The sequence below is a fragment of the Dipteris shenzhenensis genome, chromosome 4 (assembly GCF_047967505.1).
Source record: "Dipteris shenzhenensis isolate YYH24624 ecotype China chromosome 4, Dip_SZ_1.0, whole genome shotgun sequence".
Classification (NCBI taxonomy): Eukaryota; Viridiplantae; Streptophyta; class Polypodiopsida; order Gleicheniales; family Dipteridaceae; genus Dipteris; species Dipteris shenzhenensis.
Genome location: NC_141599.1, coordinates 29,671,519 through 29,685,341, shown reverse-complemented (window position 1 = coordinate 29,685,341; position 13,823 = coordinate 29,671,519). Strand labels below are relative to the sequence as shown.

The following is a 13,823-nucleotide window of genomic DNA, read 5'->3' as shown; positions in this document are numbered from 1 at the left end:
AGTATGCTCTCACACATACAAATCCACACACCCACACATACTTGAGCATCCATTTATACAAAGTCTTTGTACTGAGTTTCTGTTGGCACTCCGAAGGTGAAGGGCAAACTCAGCCATGACGAAGGCTAGCACTAAAGGAGAAGGCTAATCAAAAAGTAGTCCAAATCTCTTCATTCAAGCTACAACTGCTTGTGAAGTCTAAACGATTTCATTTTAGTCTCTCCCAAACGAGCATCTTAATCTAAAGGGCAACGCACCATTTAAGAATTATCGCAAGTTTCAACTTTAGACCATTTAATATTTATGGACTCAAAACTTAAAAGCATATAGATTCTAGAAAAAATGGGGCAAAAACATGTATTTTGATTTGGGTTTCATTTAGAGCGTTTCGTCCTATCTTGAAACATTTCGTCTATTTCGCATTTCAAGGTTTCAAACAGCACGAAACAGATTTTCATGTGACTATGTAAGTATCCTCCCCTCATGTTCAATGTACTCTTGACGTGACATCTAATCCTATTTACGCTCCCTCCTCCTCCTCCTCTCTCTCTCTCTCTCTCTCTCTCTCTCTCTCTCTCTCTCTTCCTTATTCACCTCTTCCTCTCTCTACCCCTTCTCCTTCCTTTCTCTCTCCCTTACGCTCTTCTATCCCCCTTTCTCTAATCTGCCCCTACCCCCTTTCCTACAACATCCATTCTCTACCTTTAGATCACTTAAAGGTAGACTGCTGCTTCACAAACCATACCATTTGGCTGTCAAAGAAAATAAGCTGTGGATATGAAGCCAATAATGAAATTCCAATGACCATCCTCCAGCTGCAAAAATCCCCAGCAAAACTTTCTAGCCTCGTGCTGCTAAAATCTAGGAATTTTAGAAGCTTTCCATTATGAAGCCATAGCCTTCTCAGAAGATCACCAATCACAGGTAAAACTGATTGTAGATCATCCAGAAGTATGTATCTGCACCTCGCAGCAAAGAGCCTTTTATATACCTAGATGAATCCAGGAACATTCCCAAACTCATCCTCTACTAAAAACACAACATAGTGCAGTTTCAATCATAAGAACCATAAACTCCATCATGCATAGCAGGGACTAGCTACTATGACATCCCCACTGACGTCATCAGTGCCCAACAGTGCGTGTAGACCATAGTATAAAAATATGCTCTCACACATACAAATCCACACACCCACACATACTTAAGCATCCATTTATACAAAGTCTTCGTACTGAGTTTCTGTTGGCACTCTGGAGGTGAAGGGCAGACTCGGCCATGACGAAGGCTAGCACTAAAGGAGAAGGCCAATCAAAAAGAACCTTTTATATCTCCAAAACCACGTGGGGCTTACCAAATGTCAATTGCATGATTTCCACTAATAGTGAATATACCTTTGTAAGACTAGAATAAGTCCAATCATACAAATTTAGAATTTTTGTTGTTCTAAAGATCAAAAATCTACAAAGAAAATAAAAGAGAAAATGAAAGAGAAGAAAAAAGAGGTAAACAAAAACTTTTATGAAAAGCAAAAGGAAGACCTACTTAGCAAGCAAAGCAACACTTATGTCGTCATCCATGCCCAAGCATAAGCAGCTATACTGGGTTTCTAAAGACCCGCGGAGTCTCTTGGGCAAACCCAATGCTTACTAAAATACATCAAATAAACAAAAGAGAATGAAAACAAGAAATAAAGAAGAAACGAAGCAAGTGACTTAAGCAAAAATAAACAAGCAAGTCAAGAAACAAAAACTTCCAAAAAACTAGAAACTCTCTCTCTCTCTCTCTCTCTCTCTCTCTCTCTCTCTCCACTAATAGTGAATACCCAAAAGTAACTTTCTATCTGATTTCTTCAAACAACAAGCTCAATGTCAGTTCGACATTACATCAAGACAATTTTATTCCAATGTTGCTTGATCTGAGCTACTGCAGCAACAGTCAGTGTCTCATCTTCTGGATAATAAGCAACAGGATCAGAAAGGAGAGGGGTAGAAATAGTGAGTATGCCTTCTAAGATTGCATGCAAACAGTAGGCTGCATATGTAATGTGATAACCACCTTCCTGCACCAACAAAACGCGGCCATTACAGAACAAATCAGCTTGTTCACGGACAATCTGACCCAGGCGGCGATATCCAGCCATTGTTAAGCACTGCCTTCCATTGGGATCAAACTGCATATCAGAAAGAACCAGAAATCTCCACGTTACTTCCTGAATATCCTAATGCAGCATTCTACCACCTACAAAACCATGAAACACGAGAGCTTAGAAGTAAGAACTTCAACCCAAACATCCTTAAGCCAGCGAATAATCGTGAGTGGGTAGAGTGGTATAGTGTGGGTAAGGGATCAACCATCCACCCAAGCATTGTATATAAAGATATTTTCATAATGTTGGATATACATTTTGTAGTGTGGTATATCAGTTGCAAAGGTGTTGGAGGTCAACATCTTCTGATGTCACCGTAGAGAGAGAGGGCCTTGCTTGTGGATGTGCCCGCCCTGAGAGGCTAGGGTAGGCAGAGTGAGGGCCTTTGTTGTATCCCCCGTGAGAATAGCGTAGGGCTGGTCAGCCCCTAGAGCAAGGGGTCACCTTTACTACAGCCGACTGGGGAGGGGGAGCCAGGCTGTATATAGGCTTCCTTCCCTCATTGTTTGGCATCTCATTGTGGAGCACGGTTGCCTATATATAGAACAGGGTTTTCCCCACCGGACGGGGGATTTTCCTGAGATCACTTGCCATTCTCTCATCTCTTTCTCTCCTTTCCAGTTTTGTGTGTATGAGGTTTGCTGTCTCTATCTCCATTTCCGTTCAGATCTGCTGCATTTCTGACATGGTATCAGAGCCATAGTTGGCTAGAGACCCAAGTGTTAGAAACTCACTGTGCCCACCTGTGAGCCCCCGATTTGAGGGGACAAGGGGCAGTGAGAGGTAGGAGGGCTGGGAAAGAGAGAGACTCAGGCTGGCATCATAGGCAACCAGCACACGGGCTGGTTGCTGCCTGCAACAGCAGGGAAACAAGGGCCTTAGGCCTCACTTGGAGGCGCCTGCAGCTGCGCAGACTGGCTGCACAGGGCACCCTTAAATAGGGGCCTGTGGCAGGCCAAGTCGGCCCAACCAGGGCCACCAACCAGGGCCAACCCTGGTCGGTTTTCTAGGGCCATCTGGTCGGCCACCAGACAAGGTACCGACCCTGCTGGTCGGTCAACCCAAGGGGCCTGGGCAGTGCCTATAAAAGGCCCACTCCTTCATTGTTTCCAGCATCCAGTGAAAGACTGAAAGCCTCCTTCCAAGGCTGTGCTGTGCACTCAGTTCTGGAGCAGTTTGTGAGAGAGAGAGTCCTACAGTATTCTCCAGCACTTTGCTGTATTTTGTATTGCTCCCTGTGAGCTGTTTTTTTTCTGCCCACCATCTAGTGGATGAATATACTCTCTCTCTCTCTCTCCGTCCAAGTTATTTCTGAGTGAGTGTTTATTGCATCTATGATCATCTATCTGAGTTGAGTGTGTGTAAGAGTTGGAGAGATCTTGGGTGGAGGTTTGAGTGATTCATTCCCTCCTATTCTCTAACATGGTATCAGAGCCATAGGCTCTCAACTCTTCTTCATCAAAGCACTCTCTGAAGGAAGGAGTCCCTTGGCAGAAAGGCGATTCTGTCTTCAGATCAGGCTAGCACGGGAGGTCAGTACATCTTTTTTGCTTCAGTTTTTCAGTTTGCTATTCACCGAGATAGATCAGCGTTCAGAAGCCTCTACGCCCATTGCTCGTCCTTCCTCCTTCTCCAGTCATCTTCCTTCTTCATTTATTCCCAATTTTGGTGAAGTTGGAAAGCTCGATGGGACGAACTATCCAATCTGAAAAGTCAAGATCCAAAGCCATCTGTTGGCACCGAAGCTGTGGAAGATAGTGATTGGGACCGAGGAGAAGCCGGAGGACATTGTGGACAAAAGAGAGGAAGTTTTAGTTGAAGCAGATGCGGATGAACTCACTGCATGGGAGGAGAGGGATGCTCAAGCCTTAGCAATGCTTATTGGCACGACAGCAGATGCTGTGATTCCTCATATCCAGTTGGCAGAGACGTCTTCAGAGGCGTGGGCCATATTGAAGGAGCTGTATGAAACCGATAATACAGCCCGTATCATTACTCTTCGGCATCAGCTTTATAATCTTGATATGAATGAGGGTGATAGTGTGCATGATCATCTGACAAAGGTGAAAGTCGTGCAGGACCAGCTCGCAGCGGTTGTCAGAAGGTGTACTCGAGTCAATTGGCGTTGCTCACACTCCACAAGTTGCCACGGAGTTTCAAAAGTTTTGTGACTACGGTCACTGCGGGTCAACGGACTAAGCCAATCACCTTTGAGGAGCTTGGCCCACTCCTGCTTCAAGAGGAGGCTCGAGAGAAACTCTTTACGCAATCCGACTAGAAGGCATTAGTGGCCAAAGACAAGCCTGGAAAAGGCAAGCCAAAGGAGTCCAAGAAGTCAGAGGACGCTGACCGCAAGAAGAAAATGAAGTGCTATTACTGTGAAAAGCTTGGCCACTCCGCCAAAGAATGCCGAAAGAAGAAGGCCGATCAGAAGCGAAAGAGAGAAGCCAGGAACAAAGAAGAGCCTAAGAATGATTCTGCCAATGTGACGACTGGACAGTTGTTTTTAATCAGTGAACATTGTTCAGCATATGCAGTCAGTGAAGGTAAAGAGGGTTGTTATGTTGACAGCGGTGCTTCCAAGCACATGTCCAACAGAAGGACTTGGTTCAAAACCATGGAAAGTACACACCCGGATTCCAAAGTTTCTGTCGGGGATAGCCGGACGTGTCCTGTGAAGGGCATTGGTAGCATTCCTTTCATTACAACCGCGGGTGAGGAGAAGGATATCTCTGGAGTACTTTATGTACCCAACCTTTGCAAGAACTTACTCTCTGTAAGTCAGATGGACAAAAACAGCATGGCACTTCTCTTTCAAGATGGCAAGGTCACCGTGACATCCAAAGCAAATGGACAGATGGTGGCTCAAGGAGTTGAAGAGAACAGACTGTACCGTCTCAGTGCAATGTTGGTTCATGAAGACAACGGAAAGTCCAAACTTTGGCATGAGCGCTTCGGTCATGTCAGCTATGGAATCTTGGCTGAAATGTCAAAGTTGAAGATGGTGGATGGACTTCCACCAATTACAAGCAAGGATGATGCCTGTAGGGCTTGTCTAGAAGGCAAGCAGCACAGGGCTAAGTTCCCACAAGAGGCCTCGTTTCGGGCTAGCAAACCACCTGAGTTGGTTCATGCCGACATTTGTGGCCCAATGTCTACAGCATCGTGGGCAAGATCCAGGTACTCACTTCTCTTTGTGGATGATTTCAGTAGAATGATCTGGGTATATTGTTTGGCTAAAAAGTCTCAGGCTTTCGAGAAGTTCAAGGACTGGAAGGCCAGAGTTGAAAAGGAGACAATGGAGAATGACGTTCCGCACGGACAGGGGGGGAGAATTCACCTCAAATGAGTTTAACACATTTTGTCGCAAGCATGGGATCAAGCGACAACTCACCATAGCACATACTTCTCAGCAAAACGGGGTAGCCGAGAGGAAGCATAGAACCACCACTGAGACAAGGCTTGCTTTGCTCCGAGGGAGGAACCTTTCTAAAGCCTATTGGAGTGAAGCTATCAATACAACCGTACACATTCTCAACAGGACCAAGACGAAGGCCGTCAAGGACAAGACTCCATATGAGGCATTTTATGGTAAGAAGCCCTCTATCACTCATCTTCGCATTTTTGGTTCTAACACATGGGTGCATGTGCACAAGGAAGACAGGACCAAGCTTGATTCCCGGAGCAGAAAATGTATCTTTGTTGGATATAGCGAAGAATCCAAGGCCTATCGACTCTTCGACCCAGTAAAGAAGCAGATCCTTATCAGTTGAGATGTTGTCTTTGAGGAAAAGGAACCTGAACCCTAGGAGGAGCCTCAGATTGAGGAGGAGGAAATTGTTCAACCCTCGAACCCACCCCGCCCCAGGTTGACCATCCAAGAGGTGGCAAAATCAGAAGCTGATGTTCCACAAGATACTGAGGAAGAGCAGGACGTTCCAGAAGCAGTTCCAATTCCTCCACCCACTGAGAAGCATAAAAGGCTGCCCCAATGGTACCTAAGGACATTGGAAGAGTCTCGGGTCACCGAATTGCCTGAGACTAGCAGTTCCGGATTGCGTTGATCCCAACGTCTTCAAAAGACCCCATCCGTGAATTTTGCGTTGGTGGCTCAGCTTGACGAACCAAGGACCTTGGAGGAGGCGAAGGACAATCCAGAATGGCAAGCTACCATGCAGGCAGAGATGGATGCTATCCTGAAGAACAATACCTGGGACTTAGTGGCTAGGCCCCCGCGACGGAAAGTCATCGGCACTAAGTGGGTATACAAACTTAAATACAAATCAGACGGCAGCTTGGATAAGTATAAAGCAAGGTTAGTGGTCAAAGGTTTTGCTCAAACTAAAGGCATGGATTTTGATGAAACTTTTGCTCCCACAGCCCGCATGGTTACTATCCGGACAGTGATTGCCCTTGCTGCCCAATTCCAGTGGCCTATTTTTCAAATGGACGTGAAGTCCGCATTCCTTAATGGAATCCTGGAGGGGGAGGTATACGTGGAGCAGCCACCGGGCTTTCAAGATCCAGGGTCCCCATTAAAGGTCTGCAGGTTGAAGAAGGCGTTATACGGGCTGAAACAGGCCCCCAGAGCTTGGTACCAAAGGATTGATGTATTCTTTCACAAGATAGGGCTAAGTCGGAGTCCTTCTGAGGCAAACCTTTACTTGTTCATTGAGAAGGGATTGCGACTGGTACTCATCCTCTATGTTGATGATCTTATCTTGACAGGTGACCATGTCAAGAAGATTTCACAAGTCAAGGAGCTACTCATGTCTGAGTTTGAGATGACGGACTTTGGGTTATTACACTACTTCCTTGGGATAGAAGTAAAGCAGGCCAAAGGCAGGATCTTCATTTCACAGGAGAAATATTGCAGAGAACTTTTGAAGAGATTTCAGATGGAGGATTGCAGGACAGCAGTAACTCCCATGGAGGTCGGGCTCAAGCTAAGTGTTCACGACACATCTCAGCCGGTTGATACTCCTCTGTACCGACGATTGGTAGGAAGCTTGCATTATCTTACCAATACTCAACCTGATATTTGTTATGCAATTGCTATTATGTCAGTTCTCTGCTTCTCCGAGGAAGAGTCATTGGGATGCAGGTTTACGGGTGCTGAGGTATCTAAAGGGTACTTGCACCTATGGGATCACCTACACCAAAGGCATCGAACTAGGCAGGTTCTGTGACAGTGATTGGGCAGGTGATGCTGACACCAGAAGATCGACAACAGGGTATTGATTCTTACTAGCATCTGGTGCCATCTCTTGGCTGAGTAAGAAGCAACCCACAGTGGCCCTTTCATCTACAGAGCCACGTGTACAACACCTTGTGAGACACTGTGGTTGAGGTGGATTCTGGAGGACATGGACGTGTGTCAGGAGGACGCAACAGTGCTGATGTGCGACAATCAGAGTTGCATAGCCATTGCCAAGAATCCAGTGTACCATGCGCGGACCAAGCACATCGAAGTTCATAACCACTTTGTGCGAGAGCTCATCATCGATGACGTGATCGAGATTATGTACTGCCCGACCGCCGACCTCTTCACGAAGGCACTCCCTCGAGAACAGATGGAGCACCTCATCAAACGCATGGGGATTGGCCCACAATTGTGACATTGAGGGGGGGTGTTAGAAACTCACTGTGCCCACCTGTGAGCCCCCGATTTGAGGGAACAAGGGGCAGTGAGAGGTAGGAGGGCTGGGAAAGAGAGAGACTCAGGCTGGCATCATAGGCAACCAGCACACGGGCTGGTTGCTGCCTGCAACAGCAGGGAAACAGGGGCCTTAGGCCTCACTTGGAGGCGCCTGCAGCTGCGCAGACTGGCTTCACAGGGCACCCTTAAATAGGGGCCTGTGGGCAGGCCAAGTCGGCCAAACCAGGGCCACCGACCAGGGCCAACCCTGGTCGGTTTTCTAGGGCCATCTGGTCAGCCACCAAACAGGGTACCGACCCTGCTGGTCAGTCAACCCAAGGAGCCTGGGCAGTGCCTATAAAAGGCCCACTCCTTCATTGTTTCCAGCATCCAGTGCAAGACTGAAAGCCTCCTTCCAAGGCTGTGCTGTGCACTCAGTTCTGGAGCAGTTTGTGAGAGAGAGAGTCCTTCAGTATTCTCCAGCACTTTGCTGTATTTTGTATTGCTCCCTGTGAGCTGTTTTTTTTCTGCCCACCATCCGATGGATGAATATACTCTCTCTCTCTCTCTGTCCAAGTTATTTCTGAGTGAGTGTTTATTGCATCTGTGATCATCTATCTGAGTTGAGTGTGTAAGAGTTGGAGAGATCTTGGGTGGAGGTTTGAGTGATTCATTCCCTCCTATTCTCTAACACCAAGGTGTGGAGGGAGTGTTGAGCTGGCAATATGAGAGGAGGTTTAGGGCTGCTGTTCAGAAGTGTTTTGTGAGGAGGAATGTGCAGAGGTGTGGACCATACGGGTGTCATCGAAGGAATGACTTTGAAGTTTGTTTTCAGATTCAAGAGGAGTAGTTCTCGAGGGTCGGGACATCGAACGTGTGAAGGTACTTATGCTCTCAGGGTCTTCATCATCTTCTTCAGCCCTCTCCTCTCCTTTCTTCTGTGACTACCCTTCTTTACCTTCTTTCCCATCCACTCTCTCTTCCAATTCAATTTCCTCTTCATTCCGACATGTCTAGCCCGTCCGAGATGGCGGAGAGCAAGGCAAAAATTCCAGTGTTGCCCACCTTCCCGATTGACCATCAGGTTATGATGGTGTCTGTGGTACAGTAGTATGATCTGGCAGACTTCAAATTGGTGGGAGTTTACAGGCCTGATCCCCTTACGGCTAATCAAGGGATCCTATAGTAGGAGTCTAAGACCTTGGCTCAGCTGTGCGACCGTGTCGATGCAAGGGTAAGGTCGTCTATATTTCTTAACTGTACTCCTCAAGTGATTAATCACGTGAAGCATATGACAGTGGCCCAAAGTATATGGGAGCACTTGGCATCCTTGTATAATCGAACCTCTCGCATGAAGAGGTCTCTCTGGAAGTCCATATGTGGTTGTTCGGTCCCAAGAAGTCTTCATCGATGCGGGAGCACATCAACAAGTTACACGAACTTCAGTAGGAGATCCTCCAAGCCGGGAAGCAGATATCATGTAAATAACACTACTATCCCAGCTATCCTCTCGGTATGGTGCATTCTATTTGTCCTTGATAACCAGGGGTAGGATGAATACGTTGACCTGGGAGGAACCGGTCCCGATGGTGCTCAACCAGGAGAGATTTGCAGATCGCACCTATGAAAGTCAGTTTGAGGCTTTGGCAGCTGAGCAGAAAGGACGAAAGAAGTTGACAGCTGAGGAACAGGAAGCACTCAAGGCGTCACATACATGTAATCGATGTGGACACAAAGGTCACTACTAGCAACAGTGTCCTCAAAGGAACAGTGAGGCAACCAGTAACCAGCAAGATGGGTCTACATCCGCCACGTCACTTGTTCCAGCCTGCTAGCAGTACCAGGCAGCTAGCAGGCTTTCCTGATTTAGATGGAGGATTGCTTGCTTGTTTGTGGCAGCGGTGCCTGCTAGACAGGTGTGGCAAAGGAGTCTTTCATCAAGGTAGACTCTCAGGCAAGACCTCGAGCCACTAGGAGTTGTTCCCATGACTTAGGTGGCAGTATGTTACCAGTATGCATTTTGTTTGGACGTTATGACCTAGCATATCCAGAGGGGGTTTCCTTGTGTTCTGCTGCAGCTATTGTCTGACATGCTACTGGAGATCTAGAAGATTGCCAGTGTGGGAATCCAGACACATTTGATTGATCCTTGTAAGCTGTTATCTAGCACCTGTGGCCTGGCAGCAACAGTACCAAGTTTCCAGTGATCGAATTGAGGCGGTTCATGCCAAGAGGGGGGCTTTTCGACAGTTACCTATGGCAGTCTTCAGTGATGGAGCATCACACGACAGATTCCTCCAGTTATTCCACTGGCACACCCAGCTTCCTGGCGCCTGTGTTTCCACAAGCTGAGAGGGGGTGTTGGAGGTCAACATCTCCTGATGTCACTGTAGACTCTAGAGAGAGGGCCTTGCTTGTGGGTGTGCCCGCCCTAAGAGGTTAGGGTAGGCAAAGTGAGGGCCTTTGTGTGTGTGTCCGCCCGCCTTGGGCATAGAGTAGGATAGGTTGGTTGCCACTTGTCTGGCCAGGGTTGGAGGCACGTGTGGCTGCTCCTGGACCCGGAGCTGCCCTTGTGGAGCCTTTTCTCAAGATGACGTGGGCCGACCTGATAGTCGACCACCTAGCCCTGCAGGTCGGGGTGTATATGGTAGGAGATAGCCCCTATAGGCTGCGTGGCACTCCTCCAGGGCTGCTGACAGTGGCAGCCTGGTCAGCGCTATTGGGCAGGGGTAGAGGTCCCTTTAGGGCTGCGGGCAGTCCCCCTTATAACGGCAGAGGCTAGGCACCTCAGTCGGCCTATAGGCTGGAGGGGAACCCTCCCTATAGGGCTGGTTGTGGCAGCCTTTGCAGGCTGGAGGAAGCCTTCCTTATAGGGCTGTGGACCGGCCCACCTGGCTGGGCAGCCCCTAGAGCAGGGGGTGGCCTCTTTACTACAGCCTACTAGGGATGGGGAGCCAGGCTATATATAGGGCCCCCTTCCCTCATTGTTTGGCATCTCATTGTGAAGCACGGTTGCCTATCTATAGAGCAGGGTTTTCCCCACCAGACACAGGTTCTTCCTGAGATAACTTGCAATTCTCTCATGTTTCTCTCCTTGTCAGTTTTGTCTGTGTGAGGGTTTGCTCTCTCTCTCTCTCTCTCTCTCTCTTCATTTCTGTTCAAATCAGCTGCACTTCTCACAAAAGGTTGGTGAGTGGGTAGAACAATATAGTATCCCAAATCCCTTGTTTTATTTGTGTTCTATAGGTGCTCTTTCTCTCAGCTCCCACTTTCCCAAATGGTAACAACCCATGCACATTAACACGTACTTGCTATACACATTTTCTGTCAGGCAGAGTCAACTCATAAAGAAGGCTAGCACTAAAGGAGGAGGCTAAGAAAGATTAGTAGAGGATCTCTCCATCATGTGCTTGATAAGAAAGTTGCGCATAGACATCATTCAAGGTAAAAAGAACTATCTCACCAAATGAACTAGCTACACTCCCAGACAAAATTTTGGGTGCAGGTCCGCTAATATATAAAGATAACCCCAGACCAAAAACATTTTTTATGGAGAAAAAAAAGGGACTTACTGCGCTAGAATCTTGGCCAATCACCATTACAATAAGCTCTGGTTTGAAAATGCTGAGAGCTGGAATCACCATCTGAAGCATTGCATGCTCATAGCCTTTGTCTCCAGTTCCGTTTGGCAAAGGAATATTCATATTGAATCCCACTCCTCTACCTCTGCCGACTTCATCTGGCAATCCACTTTGAGGATGTGAAGGACCCCATGAACCATGATTCATGTGTAAGGAAATTGTGAAAACATCATCTCTATTATAGAAACCTTCGGCCGTGCCATTCCCATAGTGGACATCAATGTCAATTACAGCCACTCTTGGCATACCAGAATCTATGGCTAATTGCACGGCAAGGCCCGCATTATTAAGAAAGCAATATCCATCGGCTTGACTCGGCTGAGCATGATGGCCGGGAGGTCGCACTAGAGCAAATGCTAGCTTGCTTTGGCCATCGATTATACTCTGCATCGCCTGTAGTGTCGAGCCTGCTGCAAGAAGGGCAGCATCCCACGATCCAGGGTTCAATTTGGTACCCGCGCAGAACACCTTTCCTCCCTGGGCATTCGCATCAATCAACTCCTGCACGTATTCTGCAAATGGCCGACCCTTCTCGTTTAGACACACGGGACCTATTGTAATGCTGTTATCAGTTCAGAAGGCATGGATAGCCGTAGACTGGTCCAGAGGAACACAACAAAAGGATGTGCAGGTCTTCACCTTAGACAAATGTGGTGCCGAAGCGACGCAAGACAGCGCTGTATAGAGCTCAGAAAGAGGAGAAAGCAAATTCTGCTGAAGAACAAGCGCCATACCAGGGGTGTGGAAGGAAAGCAACTCAGAGGGTTGTGCCAGTCTGCCCTGATGCCAAATGATGTGCGGGGAAATGGGTCCCTGTTGGAGGATAGAAACCATGTTGCGCAGGCGATCAGCGTTCTCGGGGTGAGGCTCCAACACCTGCAAGAAGCCAGGATCGCTGAGGGTGTCGAACACGCCACGACCAAGGTCATGTGCGAGCATGCCTGGGTGCCAAAAAACGTGAAGAAGGTCCGCCATAGCCACCAGCAAGCGTAGCGACCCAAATCCTTCCTTCAAGTTCGTTGCTTAACAAAATCCTTTCTTGGCTGTATGACCGCAAGCTCCATTCCCGGCGGCTTCCCTACCGGGAAAATCTTCCGATCGACTCAGGCCCTTTCCCGGCCGTTTAGGACCACCAGAACGGACGTGGGACTTTACCTGGTAGAGGTGTTCACCCAAAACCTGTAAACCATATACAATCAACTTGCAACATTTTCATTTTCACCCGATAAAAATATTTTCTCAATTCTGTAAAATTTGCAAAATTTTAGGCAATTCAGTTATATTTTAGCTAAGAAGTTCACAAATTCTCAGGAAAAACCTTCGAAATATGAAAAATGTTTTATGTTTTATGTGAACACACTCACCTGGTAGCTCACAATAAAAGGTTGTCGTGGTAGCAACATGATAATTTTTGAGATGGATGATTTTGTTTGTGGGCAGTCCTCACCATGTCGTGTCCCGTCAAGCCATGCGCCGACGTGTTCAACCTTGTGCCACATCGTAGGTCAACGTCATGTGGCAATGCTCGGCTCACTACACCACGCGAGACTCAACCAAACTTGGTCATCATCACTGTTCTGGAGTCTAGCCAATCTGTGAGAGTGGCCATGTGGCCAGATGAGGGAGTGACTGTGCAGGCAGATCTCACAGGGAAGATGTGTGGGTAGATGTTAGAGGACACGTAATGATGTCTTTGTCAATGGTAATTTAGAGCACCTCCCCACGTTCAGGCTAGTGGCAGTTGTATGGCCAAGCTCATTCAAGCATTTTTGCATCCCTACGCTGAGAAATAGCTCTGCTCCATTTTCATTCGCCAGCACATTTCAATAGTTGAATGCTGAGCCAGAATCTTGAAAAATTGGAACTCTAGCCTAGCATTGGAATGCTGGACTAGCAAGGCTAGCAGTCCATGGGAACAGTTCATTTTGTTATTATTGTTGCTCACTCAAAGTTGCTAGCCCTTGTGGTGAAGCGCTCTTAGTCCCATGTCCTTTTCAAGATTGTGGAATGCATATGTGTGGAGTTTAAATGCATGCTTCCTATTTTATGATTAGCGTTTTACCTCAATTTAGATCTTTGATCGTACTTTAGGGCCCAAAGAAAAGAGATCATACTTTGGGGTGTTAGGGCAGTTGCGCACATGGCACGATCCCATACGTTGCGAATGGATGTCTGCAGTATGCTCCCAAACCATGATGCGCCCCCGATGGCAGACTTCTCGAGCCAAGCAACAAAGAAATATGGTAAACTGTCCGCCTAGGTGTGTAAGAATCCCCATCCAATCGGGGATACTCATTGCGTTTGAAGCCATCCGTACCTATAGCCGAGACTCTCGTCCTTAGCAGTAGAGAATCAGGAAGAACCGTAATGTCAACCATAGGATCGTGTGCATGGTACA

General features: G+C 47.4%; 1 protein-coding gene across 2 annotated transcripts; it reads right to left on the bottom strand.

The window, feature by feature from the left end:
• Nucleotides 1–1,810: 1,810 nt before the first annotated feature.
• On the bottom strand, nucleotides 1,811–12,562 carry HDA08 (histone deacetylase 8). Of its 2 annotated transcripts, none has more exons than XM_087373444.1 (3): nucleotides 12,160–12,562; nucleotides 11,357–11,937; nucleotides 1,811–2,170 (listed from the first exon to the last, which is right to left on the bottom strand). In XM_087373444.1, the coding sequence occupies exons 1-3, from the start codon at nucleotides 12,398–12,400 to the stop codon at nucleotides 1,880–1,882; spliced, it is 1,113 nt and encodes a 370-aa protein (XP_087229570.1). In that variant the 5' UTR covers nucleotides 12,401–12,562; the 3' UTR covers nucleotides 1,811–1,879. The 2 variants fall into 2 exon arrangements, with proteins under 2 accessions (XP_087229570.1, XP_087229571.1); XM_087373445.1 differs by having other exon boundaries at nucleotides 2,106–2,238.
• Nucleotides 12,563–13,823: the final 1,261 nt, after the last annotated feature.

Coding starts and splice junctions, on each gene's coding strand:
- HDA08 (XM_087373444.1), bottom strand. CDS start 12,400: ATGGCGGACCTTCTTCACGTTTTTTGGCACCCAGGCATGCTCGCACAT. Junction 11,938..12,159: donor GCTTTCCTTCCACACCCCTG/GTATGGCGCTTG, acceptor GGCCATTTGCAG/AATACGTGCAGGAGTTGATT. Junction 2,171..11,356: donor TTGGCCAAGATTCTAGCGCA/GTAAGTCCCTTT, acceptor TCTGATATGCAG/TTTGATCCCAATGGAAGGCA.